Below are 26,446 nucleotides of genomic sequence, written 5' to 3' on the forward strand. Positions count from 1 at the left end.
TTCTAAGGTTCAAATTACAACAAATCTTATATTCAGGTAATTGCACATAATGAACGAATGTGAACCAATGTAACGGGATAAGGGGAAGGGGTTGAGGAATAAAGCGATGAAGGGATGAGGGATGAAAGGATGAGGGATGAATGGATGAGGGTCGAAGGATGAAGGTCGAGGGATGAAGGTCAAGGGATGAAGGTTTGTTGGCAGACGGATGAATAGATGGAGGGGTTCGGCGCAATGGTAAGAGGGAACCGAGTGGGTTGTGCGACGGACTGGGGGAGTTGTCTCTTCGTATCTCTTGTGGAGAGCCCCCAAAGAGACTTTGAATCGACTCGTAAGCAAGGCCTTTTTTTATATTGTGAAACTCGTTACAGGTGTACGTGAGATATTAATTGCTGTATTCGGATGCTTATGCGGGCTGTGCTTAGTTGGAATATGGGGACAGGCGGATCTTGCGTGAGCTCTGCCGCAGAAGGAGCAGGTGAGGAGCAAACGGTAACTGGAGACATTGCCTCTGAAGTTGTTGGAATTGTTACGAACTGTCCTCTTGGCATGGTAGAGGATGCAGGCAACCGGGAGCTTGGGATGCAAATGGAATATGGTATGTGTAGAATCCATTGCTGCTGAGCTGCGGGACTGGGTCAAGTATCAGAGGCATGTAACCGTCCGGCTTTGATCTGCAGTCGGGGAAAGCTGAACGAATTATGTCGTGGTACGAGGGGAATGGGAAGGTGAATTGTACTGCGATGCGTTCTTTAGAGCAGGTAGATAGTGGCTGTTTGAGTTCAATTGGACTGAGTGCGGTTAGTGGTTCTCTGTGGATATGAGGGTTGCATGTTGTTGACGCATATACGTCTGTAAACTAATGTTACAATGATGACTCTGAAATAAAACTATTAACTTCCTGCTTGTCTGGACTAAGAGGTGAACCGGTATTTTTGAATGAACATAGAAAGATGTATGTATATGTTTTAAGAATTTGCTATGAAAGATTAACTTAAATAAATATTAACAGGGAAGAATAGGAGACCCTGGAACAAAGGGAGGACCGGGTCCCGATGGGCCAAAACAAGAGATGGTAAATTCAGTGCACAGAATTAAATGGGCGATGTCGACGTAGAGAGAGGCGAGACTCTGTCGTCTGAGAGTGGGTGACCCTGGGTATGGTAGGGAGGATTTGGCATGCTGAAGGTGATGCGGAGGTTAGAGTGAAATTTATTATGCACGGAAGGATGGGTGGGAAAGGCCACGATTGGGCTATATTGGACCTGTGGGGAAAAAAGGAGGTGCGTTAAATGAAGGAAGAGAAACACTGGCTACGTATAAAGAAACAGGAGGAGAATTAGTTTTTTTTGGCTGGGAGCGTGCCATCAAATACATTTGCTGGCACACTCTGTGCGGCTGAGAAGGTCAAGGTTGGAATGGGAGGAGCGGAGGCAGCCTAAGACGACAGGACGGGGAAGTTAGAAAGGAGAGAAGAGGGAAGGGGCGCTAACGAGCACCGCATGGATTAGGGGGCTCCGTTCCATCCTCACTAAAATTATATTTATAATCTACACTTTCACTACGAATGTTTAATTATGAGCAGTTCCGGAAGAAATGTTGCCAAAAGGAAGCCAACAAACCCAAAATCAGCCTCCAAGAAAGAGGGTAAAGCTGCTTTTGCTGTTGAAGAAGATGACGATGCTAGCAGTCATGCCGATTTAGCTAGCGGCTCCGCCGTCGGTAGTGACGACACTCCGAGCTTCAATGCATTGGACTCAAAACTGCACATAGTTCAAACTTCCCTGGCCGACCATGGCTGAGAAGGGCAGCCCAACACAGTTTGTTGCAGAGTTCCTGCCACAACTTCTAGGGACAAACAACTTGCCCAGCGGACTGAAAGTGGACCGGGCGCACCGCATAGGCGCGCAGTCTTCACCTACACGGCCATGATCGCCAAAATCCACCACTTTCCAGAGAAGGAGAAAATCTTGAAACTTGCCCGCCTGCAGTCTTCCCTGTCTTTCAATGGAGCCTGGATCAGCGTATACACTGATTTCTCACCTGAAGTATCTGAACATGCCGCGCCTTTGACGGAGCAAAGAAGAAATTGAGAGCTGCGGGAATTAAACACGGCCTCCTCTTCCCCGCGCGACTGATCTTCACTTTTGGAACGGATCAGAAAATATTCCAGGAGCCTGCAGATGCCGAATCGTTCATAGACAGGTTTTTTACACCCACCACCACCCCTTAGCGGACCTGAGCCACTGAGTGTGGTCACCTCGCTACTATTTCCAGGTGTGTTAGAGGAGCCTGTGGTTCTCTGGTTTCCCAGTTTTGTTACGAACTAAGATTTGCTCTATTTCGCTTACAAGAGCAAGTGTTATGGACACATGAGTGTGGATGGGACTGTTCAGGGAGTCCACCGTTAAGGTAACCATGTTACTTTCATTGGCTTTAGAACTTCCTTGTAGTGTTCAGCTGCCTCTCAAGGTACATGAGGGAACTCGTGTTCCACTTCGTTTGGGTGGACGGGGGAAGGGATTTAGACTATGTTTTTCTGTTTTTCTGTTGTACATTTACTTTATGCTCTTTTACTCTGCACCAACGCCAATATTGTTGTTTATATGCCACAGTAATTTATGTATAAATAATAAACATAATGAACATATTTCTACCATCTCTGACCCGAACGGCCGTTATCTCATTGTCAATGGCCACATTTTGTCACGACATGTAACTTTCTTAAACATATATGCACCCAATTTTGATGATCCTGGATTTTTTAGGAAAGTTTTTAATCTTATCCCAGATTTATCAAACACACACTTAATTGCAGGAGGTGACAACAATGCTATTCTAGACTGCTTTATTGATAGGCTCTCCACTCGTCCTACTACTCCTTCTAATTCGACCACAGCCCTGAATAATTTAATAAGTTCTATGAAGCTTGTTGATATCTGGAGGTTACAGCACCCGACTGATAGAGATTACTCTTTCTTTTCACCTGTGCATAAGTCGTATACAAGAATTGACTATTTCCTAATAGATGCTAAATTAACTTCCGATATAATTTCTACCAAATACCACAACAACATTTTAATTTCTGATCACAGCCCTGTTGAACTAAAAATAGATTTTGGTAGAGCAAAGCCTGTATTTAACTGGCGATTCAATCCATTATTACTTAATGATATACGATACCTTCAACATACAGCCAACTTAATGACAGACTATCTATCCCACAATGGTACTCCTGATGTGACTGACTCTACTTTATGGGAAGCCTTCAAGGCTGTTATGCAAGGACATATTATATCCTACGAGGCAAAACTGAAGAAAGACAGACAGAAGGAGCTGTCAGAAATCACTGCTCAGCTGTCAGCGCTTGAAAGTGACTGCAGAATGACTGCCTCACCATATATTTCAACTGAAATTCAAATATAATTCTATTCTTTCTAACCAAGTGAGTAAGATGCTTTTAAAGGTAAAACAAAAATACTTTGAACTGACTGACAAACCAGATAAGTTATTGGCAGGCCAGCTTAGAAGCATTCAGGCTAGTAGAACGATTCATAAAATTAAAACCAAAGCTGGGATCATTTCCACATACCCAAAAGAAATTAATGAATGTTTCCGTAAGTTTTATGAAGACCTTTACACCTCGAAGATCACTGCTGATACCACACAAATTTCTCAATTCCTTCACGCTCTCCACCTACCGAAACTGAGCTACTCTGCACAAACAGACTTAAATGCAAACTTAACATTAGAGGAAGTCACAGAGGCAATACGTTCTTTCCCAAACCGGAAAGCCGCTGGCCCAGATGGATTTAGCATGGAGTTTTACAAGGCGCACTCTGACAAGGTTGCTCCCATCATGTTGCGTATGTTGAATCATTCTATTGCAACCCGTCTACTCCCTGAATCTTTATACTCAGCTAACATCTCCTTGATACTGAAACAAGATAAGGATGAGACCGATCCAGCCTCATATCGTCCTATCGCCCTTCTCGGCTGTGATCTTAAGGTGTTTACTAAAATACTCGCAAACAGACTTACTAAAAGTATTGCAAACATAATTCATCATGACAAAACTGGATTTATCCCAGGGAGATTTTATTTTTTTAATGTTAGACGACTGATGAATATAATGTACTCCAGATATGACAAAGATTCTAACATTTCCGTCCTAGCTCTTGATGCCCAGAAAGCCTTCGATCAGGTTGAATGGAAGTTCATTTTAACAATGATAAAGGAGTTGGGCCTGGGCGATAACTTTGCTTCCTGGGTTGAAATGCTTTATGCTTCTCCGACTGCCTCAGTTATCACTAACTATGATAAATCACCTACCTTGTCATTACAGCGTTCCTACCGTCAAGGTTATAAGAAATAATCCCTCCATTGTCCCGTTAATCTTAGGTAATGTTGATCATCGCATATCGCTTTACGCAGATGACGCGGTTTTGTTCCTTTCACGTCCAGAAGAATCCCTGCCTCCCCTGTTAGACCTCATTAAAACATTTGGTGTACTTTCTGGTTACTCTATAAACTGGGACAAAAGTGAATTCTTGCCTCTTACAGGAGACTTGGACTCAAATTCTCTTAAAAACTTACCCTTTCACATTGCTACAGATAAAATAAAGTATTTAGGTGTTGTTGTCCCCAAAGATCCCAAACTGATTTATCAGCTGAACTATCTGAATATGATAGAAAAATTGAAGTCCAACATTGAAACCTGGAGGCTGCTGCCTTTGTCTATGATAGGTCGTGTTGATGCAATTAAAATGGTGGCACTTCCCAGGTTCCTTTACCTCTTCCAAAATGTACCTATATTTATACCCAAAGCCTTTTTTAAGTTATTAGATTCTATTGTCCAAACTTGTGGGAGGCCTCAGTTTGCCTAATTTCCTATTGGGCTGCAAATTCTAGAGCATTGATGTATTGGAAAGATGCATATCCAGGTAAAACCACCGCCGCCACCCCTTCATGGCTTGCATACGAACAAGACCTCCCCATAAGCTCTCTCCCTGCTCTTCTCTTTTCACTAACCACTTCTCCTACTACCATTACAGGTAATGACTTTGTGGTTTCAAGTTCTTTAAGAATCTGGTATCAAATAAGGAAATCATTTAATCTGCCCAAATCCTCCACTTGCACTCCTGTTTGCCATAACCACGCCTTCCCCCTTCATTTACCGATAGTACTTTTAGACTTTGGAAAAATAAAGGCATCATTACTATAGCGGACCTCTATATCAACAACATTTTGTCACTTTTGCTTTGTTAAAGGAAAAGTATACACTCTCAGATACACATTTCTTCCGTTACCTCCCGATTAGGATAATATATCACACTTTGACTCAATTCCTGCCCCCATCGAACTGTACTCTCTTATGAGTCAGGCCCCCGACTCAAGGAGGCTTGTCTCTCGATTTGTTGATCTTTTTACAGCACATGACCCGGTTTCAACGCAATATTTAACGGAAGCCTGGGAAAAAGACCTGGGCGTGACAGTCACTGATGAAAGCTGGGGAATTTACCTTAAAGACATTAACAGTTGCTCCATAAATTCCAGACACCAACTTATTCAATTTAAAATACTTCATAGGCTGCACTACTCCTGTACCAAACTACACTCTTTTTATCCTTCTGTCTCTCCAATTTGCCCGAAATGTAAATCAGTTGAGGGCACCCTGGGCGACCTCTTTTGGTCTTGCCCCAAGCTAAACAAGTTCTGGTCAGATATTTTTAAGTGCTTTTCTGAAGTATATAACTGTGATATTACACCAGATCCTTGCACTGCCATTCTAGGCGGGGGGGACATCTATTAGTTCTATCCCATTTGCAGCGAAAGACAATACAATATGGCGTGGTAATTGCAAAAACCCTTTGGAAGAATGAAGATGTGCCTTCTTTTAAAATCTGGCTAGCAGAAATAACCAACTTGTTACATAAGGAAAGGGTTCGATATAATGTTTCTCTCAGCTCTGCAACCTTTGACGAAATGTGGCAACCATTTCTGTCTTATTTATCCAGAATGGCCTAAAGTGTTTTCGTGTATGTATATATGTTTGTACGTGTATATAGGCTACTGCACATGTGTACACTCTTGGTCAATGAAACATTGTAGACATCCATTCAATGGCTGGTGCCGATTGTTCTGCTAATTGTATTGCTTTGTATCCTATAAGAGCATGTCTTTGTTATTTTTTGTGTTTGTTTGTTTGTTTGTTTTTTCTATTTCTTTATCCATGAGGGTGTGGGGTGGGGGGCGGGGGGCTGGTGATTCCTTTATAGTTTGTATGTTAACAAAACTGAAAATGAATTAAAAAAAGGGGGAAAAAAGAAAGCAGAGAAGAGAAAAGGATGCTGGGATGGAGGGATGCATGCGCTCGGGTTGTTTGTGAAGCGGAAATGGCAGGTACTGGGTTTGATACGACCTGGCCCTCTGAGAGGGCTGATGAGGAAGGCTGGGCTGTGGGATGCGCTGTGACGTCATCGGCTTTGCTGCGGACTCATCGCCGGGAACCCGAAAGCGGCGGTGAAGCTTGGCGAGGAAGAGGCTTTCCTGGAAATGCGTGGAAAGTTGGAGAAGTTTTGCTTTGTTATCGGTGCGTTGGAAGGGTGTGTTTCACTGAGAGAGGGCGAGTGACCGTCCACTTGGGTATGTTTACGGCTGAGGGATGTCCGTCAGACGCCGAAGATTCCCTTGGACCTGTTGGGGGCGAAGGCCCGATGGTGTTGGAGTTGTCGGTGGATGAAGGCTGGGAGCATCGGGGCACGTGGATTGTTGAGCGGAGCTGGGGTGGCTGACGAGAAGGAGTGGTATGTGAGGAAGATTTTGTGAGTTTGCTGTTCGTCTTCAAACATGTCGCTGTCTGAAGGGTTGAGGATGAGCTTGTTCTCCGTGGTTCGAGGTATTCAATTTTGTGTTTCCGGTCTGACGCCGATCATGTGGAAAATGAGTCAAGGAGGGAGTGAACGGATAAGGTGTGCTTAATAAGTTTGAGTGGAAATGAGATGAGTGCAGGGCGTGGTCTTTGTTCCCAAACCTAGTTATAAAACTTACACCTATGAAAAATACATTTCCTTTCTGACAATAGATCCTCCTAAATAGACCTTTAACACATTAAAGGAACCTCAGACGTTACAAAATATTGATATGTGCTTTAAAATTATACAGCAGATATAACAATATAAAACTAACTTACTTTGCATGGACATCATCTCCATCCACTGGTACCACTGCCTTCACTGACCTCTGACCTGCCAAGAAAGAGAGGAATCATAAATAGGATTGCCTACAAAATTCAAGCTAATCATTTTCTGGAGGATTAAGGCTTTAATCACCATGTTCTGCAAAGCGTGTTAAGGAATTAGTTCTTCTCACATTCCTCCAAGAAATACACTCACATACTCTATACATCAGAGAGGTAAATCTGTTTTTGTCCACCCCTTCACCAATGAGTCCAAATTCATGTTGCTCAGCACACCAGTGCACAATATGGCTAGTAAAAGACACATTCAAACCATAAAGGTAATGTTTCTACAGTAGCCCATAGAGGACAAACCAAACGCTGGCTCCTTAAAGCTTGGAAGGGGAGGGTGAAACAAGAGAGTTGCAATCTGCAACAAGATGCCACTAAATCCTACACACTGGTCCTTTAAGTGGTGAAACATAAGTTTACCTGTATTGTGAAGCAGTCATCATAGGAAATATATGTTTCTCAGTGAGCTTAAGACTGGCCTCTTGCTATTGTTATTTTCTGCAGTTTTTGACAGTGGATTTGTTTGAATTGTTGCAAGGAGTAATGGAACAAGAAGGATCAGCCACAGTGAGCGGTTTGATAAAGAGCAGGGGGTGACAGGCACACCTTCAACTTCTTAACGAGGTAACCAAAGTTACTTTCACTGTCGCTGTTCATAGGCTCACGCTATGTGCAGCATGAAATCAGATCACAGTTTCTTGTAGAATGATGGAAAAAGGCCAATTATTTCCTGACTCCTTCAATAACAGTGCAACTGCATTCTAGCATCAAAAGCAGTTGAAGCTGATTAATATTTCCTGTCAATCAGTACTGCAGTCTTCAGTTCAGTTTTCAGAATAACATTGTAGGAGTTTCAGAAAATGCACATTTACTTAAAAATGGCCGAGTTAGGATATGGCTTCAAGAGGCTTTTTTGTATGTCTGGACATGAGACATAGGCCTACTGATTTATGTGCATGTGCATGATAATGTGCTGCTGGGGCTGCTTCATTGAAATGTTGTATGTTAGAGCTTCAGGTTTCAACCATCTGTTATACGTTTAGCAGGTTCTCCTAAAACATCCTTCCAGAAATACTTAACACCGGACATGATCAAAAAATATGAATGTGGTTTTGAATTTGTGGTCCATATTACCTCCAGCACTGGTCTGAACAGCTTGGAGCCCACTTTGCTATTATTTTGCACAGTGGTCAGAAGACTAGAATGGAGATATTTAAGTACAGTCCATTTACCATCTTATTGTGAAAGCAAAATTAAATATGTATATTTCATATTCTACACTTGAAGTGCACTGCTATTTAAGTAAAGTGCTATTTGTGTCTAATTTCATATTGTGCTTGTTTTAAGTCTATTCTTTTTTTATTTCTGCTAAAATATAAAAAAGATTATACATCGAAAAATAAATTCCCCACTAAAACCCTGCGCTCTCTGAATGCAGGGCTACTTGTGGTTCCTATAGTCTCTAAAAGTAGAACAGGAGCTAGAGCCTTCAGTTACCAAGCTCCTCTCCTGTGGAACCAGCTTCCAGTTGTGGTTCGGGAGGCAGACACCCTCACCACATTTAACAGTAGGCTTAAGACGTTCCTTTTTGATAAAGCTTATAGTTAGGGCTGGATCAGGTGAGTCCTGAACCATCCCTTAGTTATGCTGCTATAGGCCTAGACTGCCGGGGGATTTCCCATGGTGCACTGAGCTCCTCTCTTCCTCTCTCTCTCTTTCTGCACTCATTCATGTCCCATTAATGCATGTTACTAACTTCACTTCTTCCCCGGAGTTCTTGTGCTTTCTTGTTCAGGTTCTCATGGATCCTGGTGGTGCCTGCTGCCATGGTCCTGCTTGACTCCCACTGCTATTATTATTATTATTTTTATCATCATTATTATTATTATTATTATTATTATTATTATTATTATTACTATTATTTTTGTCCATCGTCGTTGTGGCTGTTGTTATCATCATCATTGTCAGTCATTTATCAGTATAGAGCCGCGGCCGATCCGACTGTTAGGTCTCTGTAAATAATATTATAAGGAGTTCGGTCTAGACCTGCTCTATTTGAAAAGTGTCCTGAGATAACTTTTGTTATGAATTGGTGCTATACAAATAAAACAACAGTTGGTAAGATGAAATTGACTACATATTTGAAGAAGTTTGTATTTCATAATCAGTCTGTTGCCAGTTGCATTTTCTGGATACCTTCCCATATACTCTACACTTGTTTTAATTACATTATCAAATACAGCTGCATAACAGAAACACTAAGATAATAATTCAAATAACTGATCATAAGCAACAGCCAAGCTTGTGAGTGATGTTTCATTAAGTTATTTATTTCACAGTTTACATCTTTGTCACTAAATAGCATTTTTGGCTCTAACCCTTACTCAACAGCAGGGTATTTCTTTCCATAAACCCAGAAACAGCCTGAGGAGCAGCGGGAAGTTACACAAATGTCAGTGTTGTGAGGCATATAAAACTCCAGAGAGCACACTTATCTAACTCCCAGAAGCCACTGCTGGTGAAAGGTCACAGCGTCTCATCTTCCCTGCCAAGAGCCCTTCACAGACCCCACTGCCTGCTGGGAATTCACACCAACGCTCAGAGGTAGATGGAGTGTGTATGTTCATGTGAGGGCACAGTAGACATTACCACACTCCAGTACAGCACATCCACCAGCTAGATGGAGCTGGGTGTATTGACAACTCATTATGATGATTAGGGATTGGCTGGTACGTGTTAGTCTCCTGTAGGTCTCTTCCAAGTTCTCGAATAATAACTGACAAACAAATAAAGAGCTTTTGCTAACAAAAGCTGGACAACCAGCATTGAGAAGATGAAATTAAAGCTGCAGTGGGTCACTTTTGTAAAAATACTTTTTTTTCCTGATTGGTTGTTTTCATTCAGGCACGGTGGATTCTTGCAAATACCACTAGGAGCACTAGGAGGAGGATTTTTTTCACAGATTATCTGTCTCATGTACTACTGTCAGTATATTGTAAAAGTTTAAGAAAATATAGCAAAAAGTTATTTTTACAAAAATTACCTACTGCAGCTTTACCATGAGCAAGCACTTGGTGACGGTGGCAAAGAAAAACTTCCTTTTAAGAGGCAGAAACCTCGGACAGGCCCCGGCTCTAGGTGGTGGCCGTCTGTTGGGGTTAGAGAAAAAGAGATAGATAGATAGATAGATAGATAGATAGATAGATAGATAGATAGATAGATAGATAGATAGATAGAAGGACAGAGACAAAGGTGCACAGCAACAACAGTAGCTGTTAGCTGTTGTTGTAACTGATGGTGATGATGATGAACATGAAGAAGATGATGACGATGACGACAACAACGATGGGGGACAGTCACAAATAGCACAACTTTTAATCAACAACATATGTTGACTGTACTGACTAATTTTGAAGTAGATTTGAGTCCCCTATTTATCTTATAATTTAATACTTACTTTAATACGGTTTCCTACAATACTCCAGGAACAATACTCCGTAGGAAATATGGTTTGTAGATGTGGCTTGTGGGAGTGGAGTTTGTGTTTTATCACTTTGAAAAAAAAAAAGTTCACTGTATGAACATTTCTGTATTTGCGATTAGAATTCAATAAAAATGTCTGAGAGAAAAAGATAAGTCCCCTATGAGGAGTTCGTTCAAATACAATGCGAAAAATTAGTATTCAAAATGGCCAACTTTAATGGCACGCCACGGACACGCCCTTCACCGTACAGTCACAAATAGCACGGTGTTCAATAAGCAACATTTTTGATTATACTGTCCAATTGTGAAGTAGATCCGATAAGTCCCCTATGAGGAGCTAATTCAAATAGAAGGCAAGAATTCACCAAAAATGACCACAGAATTCAAAATGGCCAACTTTGACGGCACGCCTAGGACACGCCCTTCAACGTACAGTCACAAATAGCACAACTTGTAATCAGCAACATTATTCAAGTGTACTGTCCAGTTTTGAAGCAGATCTGATAAATATCCTAGGAGTTTGTTTGTTCAAATACAAGACCACAGAATTCAAAATGGCCAACTTTGACGGCACACCACGGACACGCCCTTCAACGTACAGTCACAAAAAGTGCGGCGTTCATTCAGCAACATTTTTTGACTGTACTGACCAATATTGAAGCCAATCCGATAAATTCCCTAGGAGTAGTTTGTTCAAATACAAGGCAAAAAAGTGAAAATTAAAAACAAAATGGCCGCTGAGAGTGTAAATTAAAATCAAAATGGCTGACTTCCTGTGGGTTTTGGGGCATGGGTCCAAGAGGCTTTTCTGTAGGTCTCGAGTATCGAGTTTCATACATATTGGTGAAACGTGGGGCCGGGGATGCCTTGTTGAAATACTGTAGGGGGCGCTACAAACACGACAAACACAATTTTTGGTATGTGAGCTACAGGCACCAGTCTACACGTGCCCTGTGAATTTCATATCATAAGTATTACGGTCTTTGCAGATTGATTTACCCTGCCACCAGAGGGCCACCTTGTAGCCTGTTTTTTGTCCTTTTTAAGGGAGCCTCAGGGAGCCATGGGCAATCATTGTACCAAATTTCGTTTTAATCACACTTGCCGATGTGGAGATATAAACTTCTTCATTTTAAAGAGCGCCACCTTGTGGCGATGGCCTGAAATTGTGCACGATGCCTAATGAAGACATAAGGAACTATTGACCCCAGGTTGGTGTCAATCAGACATACCAATGTGGAGAAATGCCTCACTTCCTTTTTTGAATGATTTTTGAAAAAAGTGCTAATTTTATAACATGTTTATTTTTTTAAATATCGGATAAAAAAAACGTATAGATGGAAAGCGGAACGTTGTGCATGGACATTTCGCACTGTAGCGGAAAAAATTTATAGGCGGAAATAGGCTTGGCCTATATGGGGAGATGCAGCTCCATTCACCGAATGCGTAGATATAAGGTTTTTGAATGTGAGACAAACGATGCGGGAGTTATTAGCCTAAACCTACTTTTCTTAATAGTAGCGCCACCTAGTGGCCGAGCCGAATGTGACACATAGAATATCCAATTTTTCACCAGGTCTGACCACTTTGCCAAATAAAATACATCCGAAGTATATGTTCAGGGGTCAAAAATGCAGTGAAAAGGGCTAAGCGTAATAATAAACAGCATAAACAATAGGGTCCTCACAGTGTTTGACACTGGCTCAGTCCCTAATAATAATAATAAACATAGCAGAAACAATAGAGACCTTCCAGTTGATACTGGCTGGATTAATCCAGTCAATTTTGAAGTCCTTTATAAATCATATTTCATGGTTCTGTCGGTGTCTCTGATACCAATCATTCTAGATACTATAAAATAGTATTACCTTCAACAATACAGTATAACATTTTTTAAAGGTCCAGTGTGATCTTTTTGCAGTAATGGAATATAATATTCATAGGTATGTTTTTTATTTGTGTATAATGACCTGAAAATAAGAATAGTTATGTTTTTGTTGCCTTAGAGTTAGCCTGGGTGCCAGGGTAATCCAAGCACTTGAATGTTATGTACTACACAATGTCTTGGCAAGAAAAACAGTGGGATTCATAGTTGCTATCGATAGACCGATTAATCAGTCTCCCGATTAATCAGGCTGATTACCTGGCACTTTGAGATAATCAATAAATATTGTCTGCAGTCACATCTGCAGGCAGCGCTGTCAGTGTGGCTGCTGTGGAACTATGTTAGCGCTCCCTTTTGTGAGTTTTGGGAAGATGGCGAAGAAACCCTCACCATGAGTCTTTTCTAAATGTTAACAATTTTCTCCCAAAAGTCCTGAATGAGAGCAAATCTAATCTAGAACTGCTTCTTACATACTGTACCCCACTCTCTCATAAGTACCAGTCACATTCTGAAATATACAGCGTAACCCAATGTATTTTTATGTTTCAGCATTATATATCAGTCATCAGTCGCTCTGCTCTAAAAATATCATCCATTGGAGCAAGCTATATCCACTAATCAACCAACCATTACACATAAGGGTTGTGTATTCAGTTTGTTTTGCTGCCCTCATGTGGCCAAATACATCAGTCGGTACAGCTTTAAAGTTATATGTGTTTCAAATGTTATTTTATTTTAGCACTTCCTAGCATGGTTGTGACATCCAGCCCATCTAGACGGCCTGTCATACATTTATTCATATCATGTGTGTTTGTTCGAGAACAAAACAGACACCTAAGACAATATCCAATTCATGACAAAGCATAGTATTACAACTGTGGATGTGTGTGTGTGTGTGTGTGTGTGTGTGTGTGTGTGTGTGTGTGTGTGTGTGTTTGCCAAGTAGGTTTAAAAGGGTCTTCTAATCTCCCTGGTGTAGTGGGCATACCTTATCTAATAACATCATCGGACAACATAAAATCAATTTTCTCTCAATTACAACTAATTCTCTGCACATGGGACACCGTGGCAGCTGCCTTGAACAGTGCAAATATGGCAGAAAATTAAATGTAAGATTTTTCATTGTGTGCCTCCATGCTGATTAAATTAACATTAACCACTTCTCTTGTCTGATGGCTTTGTTGGTTAATCAATAGAGGCAGGCTGCAGGAAGCAAGCTAATCATTAGCAATGATGATGACTGCAGCTCTTTAGATGGCTAATGATATAATATAAACCTACACCAGACAAAAAGGTTAATTGCAAATAACCTGCCCGGTTTTTGAAGATTTCTGTACCAGTTTTCTACCAATTTGGGAACTCCCTCTGGCCTGTAGGTCTAACTCTACTGTTGGTCTGAGGAGGGCTATAGAGAGACTACTGCAATGACACATGGACATCATTTACACCTGTTATTAAAATGTGATCTATTTCTGGCAATCTTATCTGGATCAGGAAAACCGCATGTTGATGCTGGTGAAAAAGCAGAACAGAATCACAAACTGAATGGGATTGGATCAGTCAGAACACACCAGGACATAGTCTGGTTCATATTTCAGCCAGGCGTATTTGCAACGTACATTCTAACCACATTCTATTTCTTTCATTGGACATTGTAGATAAAGGGGATAGATATGTGGAGGGGTATTACATGCAACAAGCTCCCCGACTGGAATTGAACTTGGGTTGTTGTATATGGTACATATCTTACCCACTAGGCATTTTTAGCCAGCCTTACAAAAATTACTTGTGAGCATCATTGGTACTAGGTAAGCAGAATAAAAAAAAAAACCCACCCAACAAGTTGAACAGTCACCCAACTCCCCCACTACCTGCTATATTCCTTTTCTCTTATCCCAATTGAGGGTCTAAGGATAGAGCGTGTTGGATGCTGTACAGATTGTAAAGCCCCTTGAGGGAAATTTGTGATTTGTGGTATTCGGCTATATAAATAAATAGACTAATCTCAAGCAGCCTGTCTAAAAGCTAAAGATCAGCTCTTCCTCTGCAAGTAGTAGCACCATCTCTTTAGGAGAATCTCAGGAGGGGCTAGTTGATATAAATTATAGTAGCACCATCACAAGAAACTTAGATATACTGTTGATAAGTGTCTTGACAACTCAATAACAAACAATCACATTATAGAAACAAAGCCATTTCTAACCAAGGACCAACCTCAGAAGTTAGGGCGCATTGTTCACTAATTACAGGGTTGGAGGTTCAATTCCTAGCTCCTCCCATCCACTCGTCCTTGGGCAAAACCCCAAATTGCTAGACTAGCACCTTGTGTGGTTTCTGTGTCAGAGTGCACCAGAATGCCTCACTTACGTGTCAAAATGTTAAAAACTATGTTTCTAAGAGAATGCCCCTAGACCCAACTTTTAACTAACCCTAACCCCTCTTGCATTCACAAGCTTGTGTATCTTCCTCAATGTGTCTCTTCATTTTAAACAGCCAGCCCTTTACAGCAGTGTACTGTGCGGCCTCCTGAGCAGACTGTCAGTGTGGCGTAAATTGCTCTGCGCCTCCATATGTTTGTTGGAGTCCCTGCCTAATTAAAACTGAGCAGACTCTGTAGGTTACATGTGGAGTTAAAATGTCACGGAAAGTTTTGACGCTCGATGTTGAGAACGTTCCCCAATTGGTGTTTAAGCACTGCAGAGCAAAGTATATGGAGAATAGAATAAAATAGGAAATTAAAGCTGAGGAAAGGGAGAATGTAAGGAGAAAGAGAGAGGGAGTGTCTCCGGTCATAAAATAATTTACAAACCAATAAAGTTAAAGGTTAAATATACAAAATTCACTTGCAGGTGGATGTAACACTAGAGTACCAACACAAGCTGCAGGTAGACGTGAAAATATTCCTGAAAGGGCTGCAATGGCCATAATGTTAATAAGACAAATGCGTCAAAGTTTGTCCATTAAAAGTAGTTGTTTTTGCCACTGACAGGCTCCGATTGTTATTCTAAGTGTCTGACAACATTATGGAAAGGATGCCTAAGGAGATATGCCTTTTGTTTAACAAGAAACAGCTATAATATCGCTATTGCTTGCCACTAGACTCCATAGACCGTAAGGGTCATTTTACCTTGCATATCATTGTAACATCATAAATTCATTCAAAATGTACAGAAACAAAATAAAACCCCACTTCCACTGTTCTGACAATCACCAACTCTGGTTTGGTTGAAATAAGTCCTTACCGACGTAATGATAAAAACAGCAGTTTTAGTCGCTCTACTTAGCTGCACACAGAGCAGACCGGCTATGGAAACAAACCACAGAGCGATAGCAACACCGCAGGCAGAGGGAGTGTGACACCATGACTCCACTGTATATTTACAAAGCTAATAGCTGTTTGCTGCTATATTAATGTTTTAAATCTCATATAACCCTTAAAAAGTCTGTGCAATGCCTTTTAACCTTTTTATTCTCCTGTCTAATATTTTAAACTGTTTCAAATGCAGACAGTGAAGTATCAAATATTTTAAAAATCATTAACGTTTCTTGTTTGCATTTTACCTCTTTGAATTGGCAGTTTCCATGGCTGAGTATGTGATAAATGTTTTTCACGTGACGTTGGCCTTTGAAGGCTTTTAAAATCCTAACTGTATAATTCGACAAATGAATTGCTTCGCGGTTATATTAAAAATCCAAATGTAACGTGTGTGGAAAGCGGGGGACTTTTACACAGGACTGTTGGCAGAAATAATAGAATGGGCACTGTGACTGACATCATGACAGCTTAAATGGCACCTTGTGCTGCTTCAGTAACACCCATGAAGTGTGTGTGGGTGTGTGTAAGAGTGAGTGTGCATGTATTCTCTGCATGTGCCAGTGTGTCCATGCGTGGATTTTTTATGTGTAAGCTTGTGTGATCTTGCGTCTTTGATGTGTGTGTGTGTGTGTGTCCACTAAAACACGTTGAAAAGCTTTAAGAGAGAAAATGGACGACATTCAATTAAACAACAGCACAGCTCCATTTGTGCAGACGATATCCCAGAGGAAGTCATCAGGAAGGCTGAGCTTCTTTTATAATAAAATTATTACTATTAGAGACAAAATTAATCACAAAATGCCCTCAACAGGCATCACTGTCTGTCCAAGTTCAGGAACTTTAACAAATGTTAAATTAAATGTTGCTATCGATCTTCATCAGCTAACTTCAATCATTTCTACATCGAAGCCTGTCTGTTATTTATTTATTTTTTACTGTCTCTAAAACCTCCTCTTGTCTTTTACATCCCACCTCTATTACATCCTGTTCTCTCTCTCACAACTGTCTCTCCTCTATCACTACTCTCTCTCTCTCTTTCTCTCCCTCTGTCTCTGAGGGAAATTGCTTTTGTAATTGCAACATTTACAAGTAACCAGAGGATGTTCGCATTCCATTTATGGCACACATAAAAATTCACACACGCATACACACAGCCAGCAGACAGTGTCCAGACTACTGGATCTATCAGTTCATTATATAAACAGCAGGGAGAGAGAGTGTGTGGGAGAGAGTGAGATTATAATTGTTTCTCTTGACAATTTGTCTTTTTTTTCTCCTATTCATTTTCACAATCCTCATTTACAGATTATAATTCATTGTTGGAATCACAATAAATTCTGTGTATGAAACCTATTATACACTATGTATGAACTTAAATACTGAAAGTTAGAAAATATTTAGCCATAAATATTCCACCAAAGCTGATCTGAGACTTTACCCACAAAACCTATGAGTTGTTTCTTGGTTTAATGTATGGCGTCTTCCCCATATTTAATGGCAGTTAATTCATAAGGGTTAGAGAGATTCTGTCCGCAGAGGGACTGCCTTAAAAGTGTAAAGTAAACATGGATGAACCGCGCAAACAGCAGCTGACTAATCAGAGTAATTCAGAACAAGTCCTTTTTTGACTCCCATTGCTAATATTACTGATATTATTGTTATTATTCTTATTACTATTATTATTACTACAGTTACTATTATCACTCTAATCACTGCTTATTGTCCCCTATCGTTGTTGCCGTCGTTGTCATCATCTTCTTCTTGTTCATCATCATTATCACCATTAGTCACTACTATTAGTGTAGTTGTTGCTACTGTTGTTGCTGTGGACTCTCTGTCTCTGTCCTTCTGTTGTTACCTCTGTCTCTGTCCTTCTGTCTTTACCACATTCTTACTTATTTACTCTCCATCTCTCTCTCTCTGTGTGTGTTTCTCTCTCTCTTGGTCTCTGTCTCTCTCTGTCTCTCTCCCTCTCACCCCAACTGTTCAAGGCAGACGGAAGTTTTTCCTTGCCGCCGTCGCCAAGTGCTTGCTCATGGTGGTACTGTTGGGTCTGTGTAAATAATTTCATAAGGAGTACGGTCTAGACCTGCTCTATTTTGAAGTGTCCTGAGATAATTTCTGTTATGATTGGGTGCTATACAAATAAAATTGAATTGAACTGAATTGAATTGAATTAAATCTTTTGGCAAAATGAGCCGGCTTCTCACTTGATTAATTGGCTAGTTTATGGTCTTAATCTCTAGTTTCAATCTTCTTCCATATGGCATGATGTTTATTTAGTAAATTATGGTCCCATTTAGAGTAAAACAGAAAATAAAGCTGCATATGCTTTTTGGCCTGGTTACCTTATGATTGACAGGTCATTCTCAGTGAGTCCGTCCAGCTCAACGCACCAAACTCAGATCAAACGGCAGTGATTTTGCCGAAATGGAGAGCGCAGCAATGTTGCATCATTGTGTGAAAGCAAGAGCAACGCTGCTGCTTTTCCCTCCTCAGGAAAACTGTGACTCATGTACCTGAGATCCTGAAGCGCGACTGTAACAAGGAACGTCTCCAGTTGGACCCTATAACAAACATTTTCTACCTTGTGACTCAGACGGGAACAATTTAATTTAGCCAGAGATTGACAAAGCTTATTCCCTCTGATTGTTTTCTTCAAGGTCAAAATACCTCGCTGTTCTTTCCTGCCTCTCACAAGACCCACACACACACACAGTAGTGTCCTATTCTATTAAACAGGAGAGAATCCGACAAAGAGGGGAGGAGGCAAAAGAAGCAGACAGTGAGAGATTTGACTTGTCACTCGTCATTGACCCTGTCAGCTCCATCGTGACGACCCACTACACCTATTGTTTGTTTGTGTCTCTGTTTGTGTGAGTCATCTGCACAGGCCTGACAGTCAAATGACAGTTTGCCTCTCTCTCTTTCTCTCTCTCTCTCTCACACACACACACACACACACACACACACACCTCGGCCACATTACAGTATTTGAGTTGGCTGTGTACATTCACTCAGTGTGTGTATTTTGTTTTGTGGACACTTGTGAAGTTGTGTATTTGTGTGTCCATTCTAATAATGTGTTCCTGTATCTGTGTGTATAAGAGAGAGAAAGAAAGAGTTATCAATCTACTGCAGTGAATCTGATGACATTGTAACTCCTGCTGACGGCTATCCAATTACACACCTGGTAGGGAAAACACACACACACACACACACACACACACACACACACACACACACACACAGTCAGAAACACTTGCCTGCGTAGCAAGCAGTTACTGTTTTTTAAAACTAGTTTTCTGGCATTTTTTTGTACTAGGGAAACAGTGTGTGAGAGAGGAAACAAGACACGGTATGAGTATGTGTGTATGTGTGTAACTGTCAGATTAAATGCTTTCTTACAACTTCACAACTTTGGGGTCTCACAAAGGTTTAAAACCTTTGAATATTGAATGTGGCAAAATTGTTGTATTTCCTAGAACAGTGTTAAATTGGAGAGAAAGGAAGAAAAAGAAACGGACTGCCTGCTGTAAATTCTACAATACCTCGACCAGGCCTTTATCTGAAACATTATTATATATATATAGACCTGCTCTTGTTTTAATTTGTCTGCCTCGACCAGTTGGGGTGAGTTTTTTTTATTTTTATTATTATTATTATTTTACTTTTCATTAACACACACAAACAACTTTTACTGTTTTATTTACTTATTTAATGAAATGTATGCAATTGTTCTTATGTAATTTATTAGTAGCTTTGGCAATATTATCAATAAAGCTGATTTGAATTTGAATTTGAGAGAGAGAGAGAGAAAGTAAGTAAGAGTGGGGTAAAGACAGAAGGACAGAGACAGAGACAAAGGTGCACAGCAACAGTAGCAACAACTACACTAAGCAAAGACTGATGGTGATGATGATGAACATGAAGAAGATGATGACAACGACGACAACAACGATGGAGGACAATGAGCAGTGATTATAGTAATAATAGTAACTGTAGTAATAATAATAGTAATAATAATAATAATAATAATAATAACAATGGCAGTCAAGCAGGACCATGGCAGGAGGCTCCACCAGGATCCATGAGAACCTGCGAGACGAGAAAGCACAAAAACTCCGGGGAAGAAGTGAAGTTAGTAACATGCAATAATGGGACATGAATGAGTGCAGAAAGAGAGAGAGAGGAAGAGAGGAGCTCAGTGCATCATGGGAAATCCCCCGATAGTCTAGGCCTATAGCAGCATAACTAAGGGATGGTTCAGGACTCACCTGAGCCATATTGATTAAAAAAACCTCTTTATACCTTTTATACAGTTCTAAGTCTTGACAACATGTATTATATGAGTTTAGACTGACATGGATCTAAACTGCTACTTGACTGGTTGGCAGAGGCACACAACCGCAGAGCCGTAATTCTACTTCCTATCTCCTGCAATGCCATGCTTCATTCATGAAGGAAGAACTCAACAGCATACTGTGATCAAAGCATCATGGCAACTGGCATAAAGCTTCTTGGGAGTAAAGAATGTGATGATGAGCCAGAGACGATAGCCTGTTCTGTGTTCTTGCTCGCTCCGGCAGGATCAAGTATCTGACGAGAATCAAACCTGTGACAGTTTCAGGTCATGGGGCGGCGTCTCTCAGCAACGTGGCCAGCCTCTTTAATTTTCCATCAGAAGAGAACGCTTCAAGCAGAGAGATTTTCACTATTTGACTGACAGATGAAAATAGCCTGTGATAATTTCTTCATCGTATCCACAGCTGAAATATTAAGTGCAGCAAAATATCAGCCTAATTCAATGGCAGCGAGACATGAGAGGGTATGAGGACAGGAGGGAATATAAAAGAGTGAGACAGCTCAAAAGAGAAAATGAAAGTAAAGGAGAAAAATGATCAAAAATGATTGAAGGACGGCAGACTAAGTAAGTATAGGTTTAGTCTGCATCTAGTCCAGATTGCTGCTGTCTTTCCAGACCACTCCTCCTCTCCATTCACTGTAGAGGCTCCCTGCCACAGTTCACATCCACTTCTAGACTCTGGTGCTCTTTGTTGTTGTCCCACCGTGCCTTGTCCCCAGATTAAGAGTCCTGGTGGGAGCCGTTGTAAACAACCTGGTCTTCGTCTGTCTTGGAGTGACCCTGGTTCTTTTGCACGCTTGCATGTCTCCGGTTCTGGTGCTCTATCTGGTCGGACTCCCCTGCAGCATTCCCTGCTTGGTTCCCCCACACTTATGCTAGTAGTGTAAACAAACCTCCCCATCCTTTGAGTTCCCAGTGCTGGTAGAGTCAGCTACTAGGACCGATAAGTAGCTAATGGTAGCTAGTACAATTAGCACATGTAGCAGTGCACCAGTAAGACTTCCTGTGTTACAAAAACCTTGATACTTTAGAGGGGTTTTTCACTGATTACCTTCCTACAGTACAAGTACAGTACCAAGCAAAAACCTCAAACAAAATTGTGTACTGTGAAAGCACAAACTATACAAGTATAGTCCATTTACCAATTACCATCTATACAGTTCATTGGTCAAATGCCTGACGTCATCCATTGGTTTCTGCAGTACCGTTCTGAGCCAGCAGCGGTGACATACTGCAAGTTGGGCAGCTTGCCTGGTCATATACATTTTTGTAATACAGCTAAACAGTACCGTAAGGGTGGATTCTTGTAAATCCTAATAGGAGCACTAGGAAGAGCCAGAGGAACCTGATGTTTTCACAGATTATCTGTCTCATGTACTACTGTCAGGATAGCTTTCATTATTGTGAGTATTAAGAGAATGTAATACTGATTTTGTGTTTATTAATATTGGGTCTTATTTCTGTTTACATTTCTTTAAACAGTATTATTATGTTTGTGTGTTAATAAATGACTTAACATGGTCATTTGCATTAAAGCATACATGTTGTGTCATATAGTATCATAGATAATACATGTTTTGGTAATAACTGTCTGAGGTAACACCAGTTTTTTGTTATGTCAGATACAGGGGTGGAGAGAGTTGTCACTGTGTTATTAGAGTTGTGACATGTTGTAGGTACAGGTAATAGATTACTTAAATTTGAAACCGTACCCAGGCCCCTGCCCATAGTACTATTACTTATAGCAGATTAATATAATCTTACATAGCCACTTGGGAAGGCTCTTCCATATGATCCCTCCTCCTTCCCTCCATGTTTTTGTTCACGTTTCTCTCCCTGCAGCTCATCCTTTCCTGCCTCAATTTTCCTTCTCTTTGTAGAGCTCACTCCCATACCCTCTCCTTTCCCCTCCCCAAACAGGATAAAAACATTAATATGCCCATCGCCACTCTATCATCACACCACCACTTTTAGCACAGACACATTCCCGTCATTTACCAGGCAAATGATACAGCAGATGCCATTGTCACATCACAGCTGTCAGAAAACAAGGCTTCGTTCTGCATGAGTATTTCTTTTAATAATACAATGTTTAAAACAGATTTCTCAGAGACCCAGGGGTAAAATATTGTGCAGGCTTCACAAGAAGCGGAAAGAAACAGCAAAATTGCCGTTGAAAGCTTTTTCTGTAATAGCAGTAACACTCAGCTAAAAACTCCCACACCCGGGAGACGAGATTTCTGAGAAATATATGTGTTGAATTTATAAAATAACTATCTAAAAACTCTCACCGGAGGTGAGATGAGGTGAGGTGTGTTTTCTTGTTGTATTATTGCATCGGCAACACTGAATGAAATAAAGCTTCTCAACAGCCTCCTACACGGAAAACCTCCAAAGATAGTTTGGTTGTACGTACCTGAACACTTTCTCCCTAAAAATAACCATAGCTGTGTATCAGGGCACATGTTGCAGAGCAAGGCTGCTGCCAATCATGTTACAATATCCTATAGCATGTACTGCCTTTAAGGTGATGTTTACTTCTAAACAGTGTGCCAGAAGTCCCTTCCCTTGCTGTGATTGCATTTCCCACAACCTCCGTGGCGGGGTATAAAATGGATGAAGAAATACTGAGATGACGGATCTTGCATGTGCACGACTACAAATATGAATGCAATAAATCACATTATTAAACTTTATCATGAAGACTTAACTAGCTACAAACTAGTAAACAATGCAGTGGGAACTGCAGCACCACAGGGTTGTACGGGTGTTGATGAGTGATCCGACCAGCAACTGCTTCTGTCCAAGTGATGAAGCCCTCTAGTGGCTGTAGTAATTAAAAGAGGAAAGTCAGGTGATATCAGGTGATGTTATAAAGTATAAAAGTCCACAGAAGAAGGTTCTGAAGGATGGATGGGTCAATAAAACACTGGACGTTGAACAGAAGAAGAGAGGTGATTTTTGGATGAGGCCCCACTCAGTAGACAGCATAGCCAGTGCGTTTAGCCTGTCCTGTTCCATTGTACTTCGAAAAAAGGATTTGATCCTCTTCAGTGAACTAAAACACCTTTGCATTACTTTCCGTATTTCAGAAAAAGTGCTCTGAAGATTGTTCTCAGTCAGTGACATTGCGGACATTAGGCCCGCAAACTCCACACTGCTGTACATCACCATCAGCTCACCTTTTAGTTTCTCCCTGCAGATCATCAATGATCACATACTATGTCCAGCTGCTTATGGAGAAAAGTGTTCTTAAACAGCGGACAGAGTTCAGGGTCAATAAGTTCGAAAGACACCAAGTGCCTGGCTTTCTCAAAGCAAACCTTTGACTGCTCGATCATTATGTCACATCACTGTGGGGCTACTGACACATACAGCAGCTGCAGCCATGTCCACATCTGGATGTGGCTGATTGTCATATGTGGTCAGCTTATCCTTCAGTTCAGATATGGAGCACGAAAGATTCTCCATTTTAAAATAGAGCAGGTCTAGACCTATTTTGGTGGCACAGCCACCTGTGGAGGTGCGGCGCTGTCCATAGTACTGAGACAGAGCGGAAGAGATCGATAGACACACAGAACACGTCTCTTCATTCGGTTTCTGAGCCTAACAAAACATAGATATCCTACAAAAGGTTAGGATATATAATCTTGTATCTGTGTGACCATTAAATTAAATTAAATTGTATTTTTTTTATAGCGCCAATTCATAACAAAAGTTATCTCAGGACACTTTTCAAATAGAGCAGGTCTAGACCGAACTCCTTTATTATTATTAGACCCAACAGTTCCCACCATGAGCAGGCACTTGGCGATGGCGGCAAGGAAAAACTTCCCTTTAAGAGGCAGAAGAAGGGGGGGTGGAGGGGATGGGGGAAACAAGGGATAAAAGGGAGAAGGACAGAGACAAAAGGTGCACAACAATAACAGTAGCAACAACTTTACCGATAGAAATGACTGATGGTGATGATGATGATGATGATGATGATGATGATGATGATGATGACACCGACGACAACAGCCACAATGATGGGGGATGATGGACAATAAAAATGGTAATAACAGTAAATGTAATAATAATAATAATAATAATATCAGTATAATTAGCTGTAGGAAACAAGCAGGACTGTGGAAGCAGGCACCACCAGGATCCATTTCCCAAGTGCTATTAAACAGAGCAAAGAATTTTTAACACAGCTTTTTCAAACATCCTAGTTTTATTTTGGATGCTTACATTATTTTACTTTGCACACAGAAACGAAATTATTTCACAAAAAAAACTACCAGGGTCAAAATTATTAGCCCCCTAATGAACTGACCTTTTTATTGAGCCATAGCACAAACCACTGTTATGCAATGATGTGCGTTAACTTTGTAATGCTCAAAGCTTGTAAAATCAATTTAAAACTGAGGGTTAGCTCCCAATTTACACACAGTATAAAAACTTCAGTAAGGGTTTGAGCTGTCACTTGAGAAAGCATCATGCCAAAAACAACAGAAATCAGTTTAGACTTGAGACAAAGAATTGTTGATGCTCACAAAGCAGGAGAAGGACATACAAAGTTATCACAGCGTTTCCAAGTGTCAAGAACTGGAGTGAGAAGTATCATCAAGAAATTCAAAGAGAGCCACACAGTACAGAACAAGACTGGCAGAGGTAGGAAGTGAAAGATTTCAAAGACTCTGGAAAGAAAACTTGTGAGAGATGTGTCTAAAGACCCCAGAACAACTGCCAAGACACTAGTGAATGACTTAGCCAAGTCGAGAATTGTAGTCTCAAAGAAGACTCTAGAGCCCTGCACAGGAATGGACTGCGAGGTTGCAGATCAAGAAAAACTCCACTTCTACAGAAGAGACACCTTCAAGCCAGACTGAAGTATGCTAAGGACAACCTGGAGAAAGATTATGCATACTGGAAGCATGTCCTTTGGTCAGATGAGATGAAAATAGAGCTCTTTGGCCATAGAGACATTGCTTATGTTTGGAGAAAGAAGGGAGAGGCGTATAACTCAAAGAACACCGTCCCCACAGTGAAACACGATAGTGGGAGTATCATGCTGTGGGGATGCTTCATTGCATCTGGAACTAGGAATCTTGTCAAGGTGGAAGGAATCATGAAGAAAGAAGGACATGTGAAGATTTTGAAAGGAAACCTCAAGCAGTCAGCAGCACAACTGGGTCTGGGTCGTCACTTTTTCTTCCAACACGATAACGACCCAAAACATACATCGCTCCTGGTGAAGAACTACCTCCAGAAGACCACAGTGAATGTTACTGACTGGCCTGCACAAAGCCCTGACTTGAATCCCATTGAAAATCTGTGGCCATCAAATCTGGAGGAGCTTGAGAGATATGCCAAAGAAGAATGGGCTGGGATTCCTCAGGAGATGTGTCACAATTGACTATTAGCATCAGGGGGGCTAATAATTTTGACCCTGGTAGTTTTTGTTTTTTGTGAAATAATTTCATTTCTGTGTGCAAAGTAAAACTAGGATGTTTAAAAAAGCTCTGTTAAAAAGTCTTTGCTCTGTTTAATGGCACTTGGGAAATACTTTCTAAAAAATGGAATTTTCATAGGGGGGCTAATGATTTCGTCCTCATGTGTAAATGTGGAGAGGGTGTCTGGTCCCCGAACCAAAACTGGAAGCTGGTTCCACAGGAGAGGAGCTTGGTAACTGAAGGCTCTGGCTCCTGTTCTACTTTTAGAGACTATAGGAACCACAAGTAGCCCAGCATTCAGAGAACGCAGTGTTCTAGTGGGGTAATAGAGTACTATGAGCAATTTAAGATATGAAGAGGAGGAGGATTTTAAATTCTATTCAGAATTTTGAAGGGGTCCAGTTTAGAGAAGCTAATACAGGAGAAATATGATCTATTTTCCTAGCTCCTCTCAGTACTCGTGCTGCAGCGTTCTGAATTAATTTTTGCGTTTTAATGGATTTATTGGGGCAACCTGATAATAAAGAGTTGCAGTAATCCAGCCTAGAAGTAGCAAATGCATGAACTAGTTTTTCTGCATCTGTCTGTGACAGGATGTGTCTGATTTTTGCAATATTACCTGAGTGAAAAAAGGCAGCCCTAGAGGTTTGCTTTATGTGGGAGTTGAAGGACATATCCTGATCAAAGATAACTCCAAGATTCCTGTCGG

At 40.9% G+C, this 26,446-nt stretch overlaps 1 protein-coding gene across 2 annotated transcripts in view; it reads right to left on the reverse strand.

Moving 5' to 3' along the window:
- Positions 1–26,446, reverse strand: part of jupb (junction plakoglobin b) — a 178,634-nt gene that overhangs the window by 85,703 nt on the left and 66,485 nt on the right. For both annotated transcript variants that reach the window (XM_051386858.1, XM_051386861.1), the window contains exon 2: positions 7,193–7,247. In XM_051386858.1, coding sequence (XP_051242818.1) covers positions 7,193–7,214 — 22 coding nt within the window. In that variant the 5' untranslated portion in view covers positions 7,215–7,247. The remainder of the gene's footprint in view (positions 1–7,192; positions 7,248–26,446) is intronic.

This window comes from Dicentrarchus labrax, unplaced genomic scaffold, assembly GCF_905237075.1.
Source record: "Dicentrarchus labrax unplaced genomic scaffold, dlabrax2021, whole genome shotgun sequence".
Classification (NCBI taxonomy): Eukaryota; Metazoa; Chordata; class Actinopteri; family Moronidae; genus Dicentrarchus; species Dicentrarchus labrax.